Source organism: Colius striatus, chromosome 1 (genome assembly GCF_028858725.1).
Source record: "Colius striatus isolate bColStr4 chromosome 1, bColStr4.1.hap1, whole genome shotgun sequence".
Taxonomy (NCBI): Eukaryota; Metazoa; Chordata; class Aves; order Coliiformes; family Coliidae; genus Colius; species Colius striatus.
In genome coordinates, this window is record NC_084759.1 from 142,822,859 (window position 1) to 142,839,293 (window position 16,435).

Here is a 16,435-nt window from a genome sequence, read left to right on the forward strand (position 1 = left end):
AGTAGGGGATCGGGGCTGACCTTGCTGTCAGTTTTCATGGGCAGCCTCAAAGTCTCAGAGCTCCACATTCTACATTTAGGAGAGGCTGAGGAGCCTGGGGCTGTTTAACCTGGAAAAGAGAAGAATAAGGGGGGGACCTCATCAACATTTTTAATACCTGAAGGGTTGATGTCAGGAGGATGGGACAACACTTTTTTCTGTAGTGTCCAGTGAAAGGACTAGGGGCTACGGACATAAGCTGGAACACAAAAAGTTTCACTTAAACACAAGGTGAAACTATCTCACCATTAGTGTGAGGGAGCCCTGGCACAGGCTGCCAAGGGAGGTTGTGGAGTCTCTTCTCTGGTGGTTTTCAAACCTGCCTGAAGACATTCATGTGATCAATGTGAACCTGCTTTAGCAGGGGCTCGGACTAGATGAATTCTAGAGGTCGTTTCTAACCCCTACCATTCTATTGGTATTCCCCCACTCCCACAGTGCTCCATGGTGCTCATGTGTGAGCAGAGGGTAGGAAAGACCTCAATAATCCAGGGAAAGCCCCTCTTGGAAAGGACCCACAGTATGATGGAGGATGAAGCCACCCAGCTGTCATGTCACTTGCAAATAGTACTAGCTGGTAGAAATTGCTTACAGAATTGAGTGATTGGAAGTTTAATACCGATGTTTTTTCTGTTGGGTTTTTGAGTGAATTATATTAGAACCTCCAGCAAAGGATATTTTTATTCATGTCATCCTAATTTAAACTTATAATTTCATTTTCCAGTAATATCTAGAAGAGGTTTGGCCCATTGGGAAGGTATTTTAAATTAAACAGAAAATAATAATTGTTGATGACTCTCTCCATAATATGGCTGATGTAGAAAGTCTGCTCTGCTGCATGTAAGCAAAGTAGGAGACTGATGAAAGGCTTGTGACCTGCTTTGTTTCAAAACAGTCTGGTGTCCAGTGAATTGGGCATGTGGTTTATTGATTTGGTTATATATGAGCCAGGAAACCTCCCAAGCCTGTGTTTCTACGTGACTCAACTGCTGTACAGCTTTGGATGAGCTTGGCAGGTCAGATAAGCATGAAAATCAATGGTTTTGCTAGTCATTCTTAAATAACTGTTTTGGTTTTGATAGGAATTTAGGACAAAGTGCTGGAACCTGTGACGCCTCGCTTGAAATATGAACCAAGTGTATTCTGTATTGTTCACTGAGGCTGATGGACTAAATCTGAAATGATACATTTTAAACTTCCAGACACTATATTCTTCACAAGCGCCTTTTAAGGTCTCATGGTTAAAGTGTATTCTGGTGAAATTTGAAATACAGAGATTTTGGAATAGGGTGATTGTTCATGATTTTGAATATGCGGAAGGGGATTTTCATTGCACTCAAGATCAGCCCCGTATTGTTCTTCTTGCAGTTTGTGGGATTTCCCTCTATTCTTACCTTCCCCAGCTGAGGTGCTGATGTGCTTTGAGGCAGGAAATGTGTGGTTTTTGGAAATTTTCCACTTTGAGAATTGAGAATCTGCAACTTTGCCTGGGAGTTCAGAAAGGCATTAGTTTCAGAAACATGGGGATAAGAATAAAGACTCTTAAAAAATTTTTTGTGGTTGGTTTGGTGGGTGAGTTTTGGGTTTTTTTTTCAGTTTCAAATAAGAAGTTGACATAAAAATAAAGATGTCCCTGAGATTCTGATCTGGCTTGTTAGTGCTTGAAAAAGATGACTGACCTTTCTGTTCATCTGTCTGTAAAAATCAGGCTCTGCTTTTTCTGTATTGCAGTTCTTGCACCAGTGGCGCCTGGGGAAGAGTCTCAGCCACCTCATCAGGCAAGGAGATACCGTTGAAGCTGCTGTCCTACTCCATGGGTGGCGATGTCCACATAGGGCAGGAGAGAGACTTCAGATCTTGGGGATGAACCTGTGGAACAGGATGCATCTGTTCCCGTGGGGAGTGGACCGTACTCTGGGGTTCCCAGTGTGTTTGAACAGATCCCCTGAGAGGTCTTTATAGAGTGGCCACTAGCATGTCCAAAGAAGGGCAGTGAAGCTGGTGACGGTGTCTAGAGCACAAGTCTTATGAGGAATGTCTGAGGGAACTGGCTATGTTTAGTCTGGAGGAATGCTCTCTACAACTACCTGAAGGGAGGTTGTGGCAAGGTGGAGGTCTCTTCTCCCAAGTAATATGTAATAGGACAAGAAGAAACGGCCTCAGGTTGTCCCAAGGCAGATTTAGATTGGATATTAGGAAAAATTTTTTTACCCAAAGGGTTGTAAAACATTGGAATGGGCTGCCCAGTGGTGGATGTGGCAGTGCTGGGTTAATGGTTGTACTCAATGGTCTTCAAGATCTTCTCCAACCTAAATGATTCTAATGATATGTAAGATGTTTATCTGTGGTCTATCAAAGAATCATGCAATATAAGTTGTGTTGCATGTTTAGGTGAAAAGAAAGGTGGATGTGTGGGGAGAAGACAGGCCATGGTATATAAATGGAGACAACAGAGTAAAATAAACATCTTAACACTTGGGATATGTAATCCTGTGAAGCAGAGATCCTCAAATAATCTGTTGTGTCCTATAGGCCAGTGCAAGTGAGCATATCCCTCAGAACAAAGTATTTGGCTGAGCCCTTGTCTGCTAATGTGGTTAGCAACCTGCAGGATGGGGATCTGCATGGCACAGATAAGGGAAGTGTGTGTGTGGGAGCACAAAAAAAGGATTTGAGAAATCATTATTTCTGAGAAGGTACCAGTGACTTGGTTACCCCCTTCTCCATCTGATGTGTCACATCACTTTGGTCAGCAACATGTGCTTCTTATCCTCACAGACCAACCTTGTCCTTTGCTTCCTTGTGCCTTGTGCATCGGAACTGTTAGCTGTCACAATACATGCCCCATGGCAACAGGCTCAGCTGCCCTGAGGAAGCATGAAAGGAAAGCAGGAGCAAACAGGCACATACCTGTCTGCCCTCTGCCTGCCTTTTTCTCTGTGGGCCTTCTTGGTCTCTGATCAACAGTGAGTCTTGTTGTTAGACTCAAAGAAGCTGTTAGACCACAGATGTCTCCCCAGCACCAATAATCCTCCCTCCTGACCACTTACTGCTGACACTGGGCTCCTAAGCCATTCGCCCTTGCTTATCCTCTCTCCCACTGGCAATGATGTGAAATAGGAGATGTCTCCTCGTGCTTTTACTTCCAAAAGTGGAGACTCCTGACAGCCTCCTCTGCCAGGAGAGTGGTGCAGAAGTGGTGCTGTGGTGTTGCAGCCCATCACGGTTCTGTGAGGCCTTGTTAGCACTTGTTATTTTGGTCGTGTTTGCTTGTGATTACTTATGGTGAAACTGTTGTAGTTGAAAATCTCAGGCTTGCTTAAGCAGAAATTAGCCATAAACATCAAAAGTAAATGATACAAATGCCAATACAAATGCAAACTCCTCTGCAAACATAACATGCAGTCAGCTAGGCGAGCTCCCAACCAAAGCAACAGTTGCACTGTGCCCGCAGGGTAGACAGCATTTCTCCTGTTTCATTAGCAAAGGTGTCAAGAGGTGGGATTAGTCTGGATGAGTGAGGACAGTGGTGGGTTCTCCTGCTGGTGGCCCAGCAAGAGGGGGCAGCCAGGGCTGCAGGCTTCTCTGTCTCCAACACAAAACCCAGCGCCCGCCTCCCCGCAGCTCTAACGATTGGAATGAAGCAGTACATTTGGGATATACCCATAGGGTGTCATGCTGACAGGCTTTTCCCAGTAGCTGTGCTGGGCTGGGGAAAAATGGACTAGTTTTGGCTTGAAACTCTGCACCTCACTGCTTGTGGAGGAGTGAAGCATGATGGGGCCTAGGGCTCGCTGCTGTCAGAGAGCACAGCCCAAGCATGGGCTGACATTGGCAGCTTACCGCTCTGTGCTGACTCATCAGCAGGCAAGTCAGGGCTGGCTGAAAGGGAGGAGATGGTGGGGAGACCTAAATAATGGGAAAAGCCAACGTGGGCTCTGAGGAAAGAAAGAAAAGAGAAGGTAAAAATCGAGGTAATGAAGCATTTCCAGCTGGCAGGCAGTGAGTGGGATGGAGAGGAGAAGACCTTTGGTGAGGTGCAGGATGTCTCTGAGGTTGGGGTTAGCCATCTGTCAGGGTAAAGGCTGGTGTGACAGGCTGAGTCCTGGTCTCCAGCTGCCCTGGGCCTGGTAGGCTGAAGGAATCAGGTCATCTTGAGTAAAATTTTCCCCTCTGCTGATACGAGGGGATGGAAATCCATGTGGTAGGCTCTGGGCTGGCGGCTACAAAGGGAGTGAGTCCCTTTGTGTGGTAAGACAGCGGTGCTTTCCCATTCCTCCTGCACACCCTGTGCATACTTGGGCAGTTCCCTGCTGTGAGGGCCACTCAGCCTTGCTGACCTGAGGTGGTGTCCCTGGGAGCTCAGTGCTGTGGGGAAGCTCAACCCCACCAGTTAGATCCTCAGGGCAGTGGGTTCAAAATTGCCGAGGACAGCAAAGGCAGCCAACCCTCAGTCCCTGAGTAGGGTGAGACCAGTGGCAAGCCCACTGACCCTAAGCCATGAGAGTATCCTATAACTCAAGGCTGCATGCAGGACCTACCATCAAGAAGGCCAAGGTGCCTGCTCAGAGGCTGTATCTCCCAGCAAAGATGGCTAGTGGTCAGGGTCATCACCTCTTCTCTTCACAGCTGAGCTGGTGAGAGGTGATTTCTGGTATTCAGTCTGGACCATCATACTAGTCCAATTCCTCACTTGGAGGCTCCACAGTGGGATAAAGGTGCCTCATGCCCATAGCAGGGTTTAAAAATACAGTGAATTATTGCCTGGTGGGAAAATCCGAATCCTGAGTGTAACTTCTGGTACCTTCTGGGCTGGAAAGCAAAAATAGCAGCCCTTTTTTTCATGCTGGAGAATGATTTTCACACGCTGCTGGATAATGTTTTCACTAAGGTTGACTTTCTTCTTGTTTTACCTTAATGTCACAGGTCATTTCCGATCTATAGCTTTGCAAAACACTGTGATGTTCCCGTGAAACACTTCAGCATAGATAAATCAAGTTTTTAGGTCATCTCTGCTTACCTAGGCTTGCCTTGATCCACTTTTCATATCTGGATAACCTCTACCGCACCTTTTGCCCAGCTGCATTGGATCACAGCACTCTGTGGCAGCACGGTCAGCAGCAACTGTCCTTCCTTAGTAGAGAGAAAGGCAGTGCAGTGCCTGTGTTGTGTTGCCATGCAAGGAAAGAATCAGCCTGTTTTTCTTTGCATATGGGGCCAATCCACTCAACCAGCCCAAATGGCAGGTGAAAGCCAGGGCTCTGAAAAATGGCACCTTTGGAAATTTAAATTCTGGAAACAAGGTACTCCATCTTGTCTTTGGCTGCCTGTCAAGAGGCATCACCTGCTCCAGCTGCCAACCCAGCCTTCTGCCCCCATGGCCTCATTACCCAAATAGGGCTTCTGGGATAGGGTTGGGCCGGCCCAGAGCTTCCCAGCCTTGGGAACTTTCCCCAGGGCTCAACTCAAGCTGCTCTGTCCTGTCTTTACGCTCTCCAGCAGTGTGGCCTTAGACCAACTGCCTCCGATGTCAGAAGAGATAGTTAATAAAGACCCCCAAAGTAGGAGGGGAGGTTTTCCCCTCCTACTGCCTCTAGCACCAACCTCAGCCTGAGGATCCCAGCAGGCAGAGGGCTGACACCCTTCATGTACATCTCGAGCATCACTTGTCCCCAGGGCAGGCAATCTGGCATGCTCTAATGCATTCTGATTCACTGGCTTCTGGCACCCGTGGAGGATTCTTTTGAGACATTATAAATTACCTCAATAAAGTGTGCAGGCATGTAAACCTGGCATAAGCCTCACTCAGTGGTGGTGAGGGCTTTTGTCAGCTCCCAGGTTTCCCACTCAGGAGGCTGGAGGATGCTTGTCTGGTGGGCTAGGACATAGGCAAGCAGACCAGAGTATGTGCTGATCGCGTCCTAGCTCCCACCCCATGTGCTGCTGTGATTTGACCACAAGGGTATGTGAAACGGTCAATAGTAACTTGGCAGGCACATTAACAGACAAAACAAAAGGCAAAACAATAATAGCATTAAGCATAATATAAAGTAATAAATAACCTGAGCTGAACCACCTTGAGAAAAATGGCGTAACTGAAATATCTGCTGCTGGTGTCAGCCATGGGAAGCCCTGGAAAGGTGCATTGAGACTGAGGTGGACACAGAAAGCTGCCAGGGCAAAGGCACAGAGGGATTGCTCACTTCCAGCAAGCACACATACACTATTAAAACAAAGACTTGGGCAGCATCTCTCCCTGCTGACAGAGCTCTTTCCTACGAGCTGTGTTTGTGCTTGCAGCAGATACCACAGGCACGGAGGGGTCTGGGTGACCCCAGGACAAACATCCCTCCTCCACTTGGTCTGCCTTTTGCTCCATCTGCCAGATGATGTTGGCGAGCCTCGAGCTTGGCCACTGAAGCAGGTTTACTGTAGTTGTCCCTGTAGATGGAGATGATTCATTCTGCACATTTGCAGGCTGATTTTAAGGGATGTCACTATCCCACTAAAGTACTGAAGCCCTAGAGCAGTGAGGGTGTCTGGCAGCCAGCCTGGGCCATGCCATGGAGTCTGCAAGGGGAGAGCTCCCTCTCACTGAGGTCAAGAGGCCCTGGAGTCCCTCCACCGACTGCTGCGGTTGATCTTTGCAAACTTTGGGCCTTTTTCCTGGCCAATCATGGCATCTTTCTTATATCACTTTCCTGTCAGGGCCACAGTTCAAGGTCTGGAGAGGTGTATGTTGTAAGGTAGCTGGAGAGGAAGTTCTCCGGTCCCAATGCACCTCCCTTTCTGCTGTCCCACCACTCACAGATGAGCTGGGTGATAACTTGGTGGGGGGAGCTGGTGGAGGGGGAGGGATGAGAGGAGGAGAGAGCAGAGTCTGCCTTAACTCTTACTGTATCTCTTTGGCACTCTGTGGATTTCCTGCCTGGACTAGTGGCACAGGACAGGACAGGACGGGCTTGCCTGGGGGAGACCTGTGCTGGGTTCAGGTGAGTAACGCTCGTTGAGCAGATCTGTCTGGATGCGTGTGTCACACTGTGAGTGCAAATGTCTCCGGTCCTTAGCTGCCTGTCGTGCTCTGGGGAGTGGGCCAACAAATCTGCAAGGGGGAAAACTTTCCAATGTTATACAAAGAAAGAGAGAGCTGGAGGATGGGGAGCAAATAATCAGTTTGGATTAGTTCAGGAAAGGGATTTTTCTGTCAATGGTTTCTATAGGAGAGGACAGGCAGCATGGCTGCTGGGAGGCTGCTGGGAAGCTGCAGAGAGCAGGGATGCCTAAAGGATGGGTAATTGTTACTGAAGGTTGTGGCAGCAGAGAGAGAGAAAGAAAACAACTTTTCACATTGTTCAATCGGTCAGATTGAGAAGAGAGATGAGTGGACCAAACAGTGAAGGGGAAGAAGGGTGGTGATGGCTAGGTGTTAATAGGTAGAGGAAGACGTGTGCTAGGAATAAGGTAGGCTGTAGGCATTTCAGCTCCTGCAAGCACGAGGCGGTGACTCCTTCTCCTCCTGTGCTGCCCTGGCACATTGGCTTGGGGCTGCAGTGTTAAACAATGTGCCTGGGATTGTGCTCCTTGCTATTCTTGCCTCAGAGGCTTCAGCAAATTTGTTCTAATGTAAGGTGAGGAAGGGAAACAGCACAATTTGTGCTTCCATTCCATGATTCTATGTGCTAAACTCTAGGGATCTGTGAGCATTTTTGTGAACAGACCGAGGCAGAAAACATTGGGGTTTCATAACATCTGATCTGTGTCCCCTTAAATCAACAGTGCTTTTAAAGTAATCACTACTAACCAGGGCTTTGATCCAATGCCATCAGAGATCCTATCACCCCCGTTTTTCCTCTTTGACAGCTGTTGTTACAAGAGACTGAACCTTGGACCTGACCTTTGCAGCTTCATGACAGCCCAGCTTTGCTGGACTCATGGGTGCAGATGTGGTCGCTGCAGAGGGCAGGCTAAAGAGCTCTGTGACCTGTCTCTACCTGCCTGTGTTCCTGGATAGGGCTGTAGGAAAGTTTAGGTGTCCTGGGTTGGAGACCAGCTACCTTTCCTCTTGGAGGGTACAGGCAGGATGCAGTCCCGTGGCATCACAGTATGGTGTTCGGCAAGCACTGCTAGGAAAGGGGAGTGGCACTGCTGGAGTCACAGTCCTTCTTCTTGGAGACATGTCCTGTCTCTCCCTGTCTCAGTTTCACTTGACATCCACCAATAGGACATGCCTGATCCTACCCAGAGTCAGCCTAGTAGATCCCCAGCCCTCACCTTGAGCAGGACGTGGAGTGATGGGGTTCTTGTGCAGGGCTGAACAGAGAGCTCGTGTGGGGACAGTTGTGGTGAGGACGTGGCCCCTCTGCTCTGCAGTGGCTGTGCATGTGGCTGTGCTGGGACACTGGGCTCTGCCAAGCAGGCTGTTGGCTGCCCTTGTCCTCCCTGGTGGGAAGCATGAAGTAATGTGTCAGGCCATACCCTCACCTGCCTTTCTGAAGAGTTTTGCTTCAATACTCTTCCCTGTGCTGCTTGTTCCTCATCACTCTGATGGGAAGTGCCCTCAGGCTGTGCTTTGGGGAGGTCAGGCAGGGTGTTCCTATCTGGGAGAGTTCAGCTAGAAGTGCCTAGAGCAATGCGATGTCAGATCCCCTGTGCTGCTCTCACACCTCCAAAACTTTTGGGGACATTTTCTACCAGCAGTGCTGGCCTCTCTGCTCTCCTGCCTCAAAGCAGCAGCCCCAGAGAAGTGACTGCAAGGGTCAGGTTTTAGGCTCTGCAGAGGTTAGGATTTTTGTGCATGCCGGCAGCAATCTGCTGCTCACCCTTCCCTAACCCATCAGGCTGCCCCGAGATAGCAGCAGGGCCGGGAGAGATGGCAGCCTCCCTCACCTCACCTGGCTTGGCCAGGACTGCCAGGTGTCATGCCTTGCTCCATGAGTGTGCTGCCTCAGTGAGCTGGCAGACCTGCAGCCCCCATGTCCCCTCCTGCAGACTCTGCCCTGTCACTGTGGGGACCCTTCATGCCGCACCACAAGCCGCTGACCCGCCGTAACCCCGCTGTTTGTGGAGTGGGTGCTGGAGCAGCATTGGCTTTCATCCTCTGTGCCATTCACCTGCTCCGCTCTTCCAGCCAGCCACAGGAGCCACGCTGACCCCAGGGCTCTGCACAAGGCCCTGTGAGCAAGCTGCAGGGTTTCAGCCAGACACTTCCAGCCACTGGGTGGGTGGCTCAAGGGACTCCAGTGGAGTCAGGCTGGGGCCAGGGTCAACCTGGCTGGTTTCTGATCATGTTTACACCCCATTTGTTGACTTCATTAGTTAGTCTTGATTTTTCTCTAGGCGGAGGTAGTAAACCACCTCTGTGTCTCTGTAGCCCAGAACAGGGATGATGAGCCATGGACCCCAACAGACTGAAACGGCACCAAAAATAAGAGCCTACAGTGCTTTCAGCAAGAGATTTGCCACTGATCTCAGGGAAGTCCAGCCACTGTAAGGTACTTGGGAGGCTCTCCTGTCCTGGCAGCAGAGAACAGGGCACGAGCCATTTGGTCCCCTCAGCTGGGACCAGGTGCTCCGCAGGATGGTGCTTTATAATCCTTGCAGCTTGTATCACAGATGTACATGTCATTAGTGAACTCACAGTTGCTTCTTATCTCACTCTTGCTGGTGTCAGGGAGCAGCAGACTTGCTGATTGCAGAAGCATTGCTCATATTTCACATTGGAGAAAATGTAAGCAGGATCTGATCCTTATGACAGCCTCCTGTGCCCCATGAACCTTGCTGAACAGATGCTTTGAGAATGCCCTGAAGCTCACACAACCGGGAAGTTAATTAGAAAGGGTAAAGAAGCCAACTAGCTTTCAACAGCTTGAAATGAAAGGCATTTTAATTTCAACTCCTGTCCTGGAGTTGAATAGTTTTTCTCTTGCTACATCTTTTCTTGTCTTTCTCCTTTTGGCAGCTGGAGTGAACCGTTCTCCAGCAGCATTCAGGTTTGGAAGCAGCCGTATTTGAAGCAGCCATCCCCACTCACTTAGCTATGCTTAGATTGGCTGGAAAGCACTTACTTCTGCTGCTAATGTTTTCTTGGCCATCTTGCAGATAAGAACTATTCCAGTAGCAGCCCCCTTACACTAATCTAACTGGGTTTGTTCTTTAAGCGGTGCCTCGGCACCGCTGTTTCTCACTGAGCCTTGATTTTCTGTCTGTGCTCCCACAACCACCCCCACCTCCCACCATCGAAATGCAATGCAGGATTTCAGCTGCTGACTAACTGCTGGCTCACATTGTGCAACCAGAGGATTTTCTGTGTCCTACTGCTCCTCCATTTGTAACACAGCCGAGCCTGCTTTCTGATTTGTCCCTCCCCACCCTAAATTGAAGTTTATGTGCTTGGTTGCTGCCTGTTTCAGAATGAAACCAAAAAATATAGAAAGCAGTGCAGCTGTCTGCATCATCACCTGAGATTCTGCCTTCTGCAGCTCAGGCAGCACCTATGAGTGCCTGAAGGTGCTTTAAAATTGTGCTTCCCCCTAATAAATGTTATTGGCTGCTTTTTAATGACATCTCTGTTCGCTCTGTTTCACTGTTAGCTCTTGAGATTGTCCTCCTCTCACTTGCCTTTAGATAAAACAGCAGAAGAGGTCAAATGGAGGATGTTTCCCAGCAGTAGGAGCTCCTGTGTGACAGCCGCCAGGAACAGACTAATCTTGCAGGAGGAAAAGCTTTAGGAGAATCTCTAATAGCTTCTTCCTCTGGCCCCAAAACCTCAGGCAGCTTCCCCCTTGTCTCTCTCCTGTTCCTTGTCTCACCTGAGCAGCCTTGAATGAGTCCTTTATGCCCTGGGAGATGCTTAGGATATCACCATATTTTGCTTTCAAAGTACACTTCCATTCTCCTCTTTCTGATTCCTGCCTTCCCCTTTTAATTGCAGCTTGTTCACAAACAAAGCCAACAAATGCTGTTCTCCCACATCTTTGCGTCACACACTCGATATGTCAGACCCAAATGCTTTGTGTCTGCAACACTTCAGAGGTGTCTTTGGCTTTCCTTGCCTTTTGTGGCCATACTTGAAGGATCCCATGGTGGCGAGTGTCAGACAAACACAACCCAAAGTTCACGTCCAAGGGGAGACTGGGCTACCCCATTCAAATATTGAAGAAAGGAACTTGTTAGTGTTTATGGCTGCTTACCTGCTGCCTGTTCTCTTTCCTGTGCCTGTGAGTATCCAGATGTATTCTTATTTTCTTGGCAACAAATCTTGTGGGGAAAAATGTGGCTGCCTCCGTACACCAAGCCTGGTACCATTTCATACAGAGCTGCCTGTTGCACTAGGCACAGAAGCAGCTCCCTTTCCTATGTGAGAAGACGACAACCTGGGAGTCATGTCTGCAAAGGGATATTCCAGGCCTGTAAAAAGGTACTTTCTTGAAGTGTGAAGGGTTGAAAATACAGCAGGGCACCTCTTAAAGATACTGGTGAGGTCAGAGGGATCTGAGGAAGGAAAAGGTGTTTTTTGTGGTGGCAGTGGCAGCTGAGTGAATCCAGGAGAGGAGTAGACTAGATATCTTTAACATCTTTAACAGTTGGAAAACTTTATGGCAGAGGAAAAAAAAATAGGCTATGAATGAAGAAAACAGAGGATTTTTCTCCAAAATTTGATGAAAGAACAGCAGAAAAAGTGCAGGCAGGCAGTGAGGGGCAATGTCTTTTCTCCAAACTTGTGTATTAAAGAGAGAGGTGCCCAAAAGGAGAAGAAAATGTCTGCCAGCTGGGGAGAATGTAACACTGTGGGTGACTGTGGCTGCTGTGGGAGAGTCAAATTGTTCCTAGCTGGAAACAAGAAGTTATTTGAGTTCCCATCTGGCCTTAGAACATACAGGGCAGGAGCACAGTAGGATTAGATGTTCAGGAAAAGAGTCAAGAGGTGTGTGAATAGGATTTCTCATAGAAACAGCAGGCAAAGCAGAGTGAAGTAGTGTGGGGATATGTAATGCTGTGTGTCACTTTGTCTGGGATGGGAGAAGCTGAAGCTTGTGGCACAATGAGCGAAACTCTGGATATCAATTGAATCCACCACCGGTTCTCAGCTGAAAACGTTTGATTCCATAAGCAGGATGCTTTCCCCCTTTTTGAAATAGGAAAATGAAGCATGTTCTCTGCTGGTCTGTGTTTGTCCCAGCTCTGTTCTCCATTGCAGCGTACCCAGTGTTTGCTCCTTCATGTTGGCCCATTCTGGAGTCAGAGAAGAGGCACAGCATCAAAGCCTTGGTCCAGGTATCCCTGAGGTGGATGCTGGTGACAGGGCATTTGCTTCCTGTGACTAGGTGAGAGGAGGTGACTCCCAGATTGTGGTCTTCCCCCTGCCCCCATATGTGAGACACAAAAACAGGTAAAACACAAATATTAGTGGGAATAAGCTGCCTCTCGGAGCCACCCTGCATCAAAAGAGCAAAAGCAAAGAATTAGCTAAGTCCTCTCCTGTCAGCTTCTCAAGACATCCTCAATAAGCCCAGACTTAAGCATCATTGTACTTGATAATATGCCCTGGACTGCAGCAAATTGGAACGTGCCAAGGACTGTGACAGATCAAACACGTTTCATTAAGTATGTGTTATTTTTTTCTCTCACATTTGACAGTGCGTGGAGCTCTGCTCCTCTCAAAGATGAGAAGGCTGTGCTGCAGCATCTGAATGAACTGATTAGCCAACTTGGCAGGCCTTGCTGCAAGCAGTCAGTGGGGAAAGGGACCTTGTCTGGGCTTGAAAAACTGCGAAAAGACTGGTGGGAGGACCTGATGTTTCTACCTCCTGATCCAGCCCAGCAGGCGAGCTAAGGGAAAGGGGCAAAATTGGGACTGGGAGGACCTCTGTGCTGATGAACTGCAGAGCTGCCAGCTCTGCACCAGCCAGCATTTAGAGCGTGTACCTGGATTTCTGAGTTGCACCCCCTTTAAATGTGGGATTAGAGGTTTGTGTGAGCCTGTTAGAGGGAGGATTGATTCAGTTTCACACTCAAGTGTAGATCCACATGTTGTAGTACTTGGTGGTTTTGGGGCAGCACAAGCCATACCAGTAAATAGATGCTTTCCAGCATAAAGACCATAAAGGGCAAGGGCTGGGTTAAAAAGAGAGGTTGCTTCCTTAGCGCCCTGCTGCATCTGCATTTGACACTGAAACTGGTTGTGCCTGCTGCAGTGCTGCCTATATGTAAGACCTTATTAGAAATAACTCTAAAAGCCTCTCAGATTTAATAGGAGACAAGAATTTTTCTGCAGTGTTTTTGAAGTTTTATAGCCCAGAGGATGATCTTCACTGACCTCTGACTGCCCTCCTCTGTGGTTTATGCTCTGCTGTACTTGCTGCAGCCCTGCTTACTAAAGGTGGTGTTAATGCTTGGTATGGGAATCAACCCTCTGCATTCAGAATCCATGGGAATCTGCTGCTGATTTCAGAGGGAATATGGTGGACGCCTCAGCAGGAAGGCAGATGGGGAGCAAAGATTATTGTTGCCCTGAGCATTTAGAGAGCAATTGGTGTGTTATACTGTAAGATCCATTTTCTTTATTTGAATGACAGAGGGAAGAAATACACCTTGTGCCAAAAACCTGCTCACTTTGATATGAACAGTGAGTAGAAGTTGTCTTTTCATATGCAAGCATCTTTATTTGCCCCCTGGGCCTGATATATCCAAAGGGTCAACATTTAGGAAATAATTCTGTTTACACTGGGCAATTTACAGAAGCAAATGGGACAAGATGATAATGATACTGTTTTGTGTGGAGTAACTGCAAGTGTGAACAATGAGTTCCTGCTCCTGCTTCCCCCTTGCCTTATTGAAAGCTACACCAAAACAAGTACCATGGTGTTTCTCGTTTTCTGGGACAGTTTGATGTTAGGCCTACATTTCCTCTTACTTGCAGTTAGGTCAGACTCCCTGGTAGTCCCTGCTTCCAATGAGATGTCTCAAACCCTGATGTTAGCCCAGAGAGAGATGACTGGAGAGAGACTAGGCACAGGGAGGGAGAGAATAGTTTGCCATCATCCTCCTCAAGCACCATCCTGGTGCAAAAGGTTGCTGGATAGGTTTTGTGGTTCTGTCAGGTAGAGGACATCAAGAGTGATGAGGTCTGATTTGCTGACTGAGAGAGAACCCTGTCCTGAGCCACCTCCAGAGCCAGGCTTGGACTTTGCCTGGGACAGAGCAAGCTGGAATACTTGCTCCAGCAGATCCAGGGGCAGCTGAAGAGTTAAGCAGTGTGGGTAATGCAGATTGCTGTCCCTACTACTCCGTGGAGATGCCTGTCAGAGGCACAAAAGTAATGATAGATGTGTTATTAAAAAAACTATCAAACCACCAGCAAACCAAATCTGTAAGTTAATGTGAAGCAACAATGCGCGGATTTCATAGTACTCTCAGATGGTGGGAATGGAAGCAGAGCTGCTGCTGCTTTGGAGAGGCTTGTTTGCAGTATGGTTTCCTAATCCCAACATAAGAAGGTATATTATGCCTTGGTGATGCCAATCATACTTTCAAAGGCCATCTTCTGCTCAGTAATGCCACTAGTGAGAGGTAGCTAGTTAGGACTTCCCTGGCATAGTTCATCAGCTACTATATTTACGTTAAATCTGTGCTTTCTGGTTGAACCTCACATGTGCATCCCTACCTGAGGTAACTCTTTAGAGCAAGCTTACAAGGAGGAATGTTTAACCAAGTCAAAGGGAGCTTTCTCTCTTCACACTTTAGTTTCTTCTCATAATCAAATGCCTGTAAACAATATGAAAATGTTGTCAAAAAGAAGATCAATCTGCTATGTGTGAATTATGGTGGGATTTAAATTAACTAGCCGATTGAAGGACTTTATGTTTGATAGAAAACTGTAACAAGAAATCACTAACTTTGCTTAATTAAGACAATGTTAAACATAACACACACCAGAAAATGTCTTGTGCCACCCCACAGGTCTAGTCTCATTCAATGTGCCTCCTGTAACAGTGATTTCACTCTGTGTTTTCACAGCTGAGCTTTTTTCTACTAACATTTTCACTGCAATAACTGAACTTGTCTAATCTCAGTATTCCCTTGCCCAGACCTGAACCTCCCAATGAGGTTCTTTTGTTTACCTCAGAGGCTTTGTTTCCTTGCTCTGTATTCTTTGCAGGGCTAGGCAAAGGTGGAGGATTGGTGCTCATGCCTGTTTGTTGCTGAAGGGAGCCTAGACTAAATAAGTGTGTGTGGCAAGCTGTATAGTAGTATAACATGGTGTCCAGGAGGTCAAAGGCAGCAATTCTGGCAGTGTCTTGAATTAAGGTGGCAGGTTATCCACTTTTGCATCCTGCCTTCTCAAACCCCTCTGGAAGGAAACAGTTGCTGTGTAAAGCACATGGGGAAGGGAAACTCCTTCAGCTCGAGCTCCTTTTCCTCTGAACTGCTGTTTCCAAAGTCCTGGCCAGTTTTCCAGCAACGATGGAGATGCAGAGCACTTAGTCAACATGTGGAGGGGCAAATGGAGACACGCTAAGGATGGTGATCTGGGAAAGATGAGGAAGGGAGCTGTCGGGGGAAGGGTGAATTCAGGGGTGAATCCAGTGTAGAGGTGGTGCAGGTGGGCCCATCTCACCTGACCTTTCCTCTGTCCCTTCAGCACAGTTATTGTCGTACAGACATAATGTGGGGAAAATGCTTTGTGCTGATGTGGAAGAAGCCATTTTTCAGAGGATGAGGGAACCTCATGGTGATACTAGGAACACTTATTTTGTGGGGACTGGTACCCTCCTTTCTCTTTCCACCAGCATGTCCTACAGCAGCTCCCTACATCCCATGCTCTCTTTTTCCTTTGTCTCACAGAGCCATGACGAGAGCTATGGCTAAGGAAGGGGAGCCCAATGGGGCCATTGCAGCTCATGAAGAAATGCAAGAGGAGGACATGGAAGAGAGAGGCCAATGGAGCAGCAAAATGGAGTTTCTGCTGTCTGTGGCTGGGGAGATCATCGGTCTGGGTAATGTGTGGAGGTTCCCGTACCTCTGCTACAAGAACGGCGGTGGTAAGTTCCCAGCATGCATGAGGTGTCCTAGGTCTGTAGGCACAAGAGATATGTGTGTGCCTGGATTCATTTCTCCTATGCCTCAAGTGCCCCCGCATATTTCCTCTTTTTCTGTCCTCCAGGAAGTTAGCTCCTGCCAAAACCAGGAGGAATAAAAGCTAAGGGCTGAATCCAGCTCCACAGTGGGTACTGTTTCTTAAAGCAACTCTCCTAAGTTTGTGTGTCAAATTGAACTTTAGTAATGCTTTAAAGCTCTTTGGCACCTTGGGAAACAGGTGGTCTTCCAAAACCAACAAATACTCTGAGTGTTCATAAAGCCATCAACAATGTCCTTCTGTAAAACTCCCTTTCCCAGC

General features: G+C 47.9%; 1 protein-coding gene across 1 annotated transcript in view; it reads left to right on the forward strand.

The window, feature by feature from the left end:
* Positions 1-15,886: 15,886 nt before the first annotated feature.
* Positions 15,887-16,435, forward strand: part of SLC6A12 (solute carrier family 6 member 12) — a 28,866-nt gene continuing 28,317 nt past the window's right edge. The window contains exon 1 of the mRNA XM_010207817.2: positions 15,887-16,079. Coding sequence (XP_010206119.2) covers positions 15,887-16,079 — 193 coding nt within the window. The remainder of the gene's footprint in view (positions 16,080-16,435) is intronic.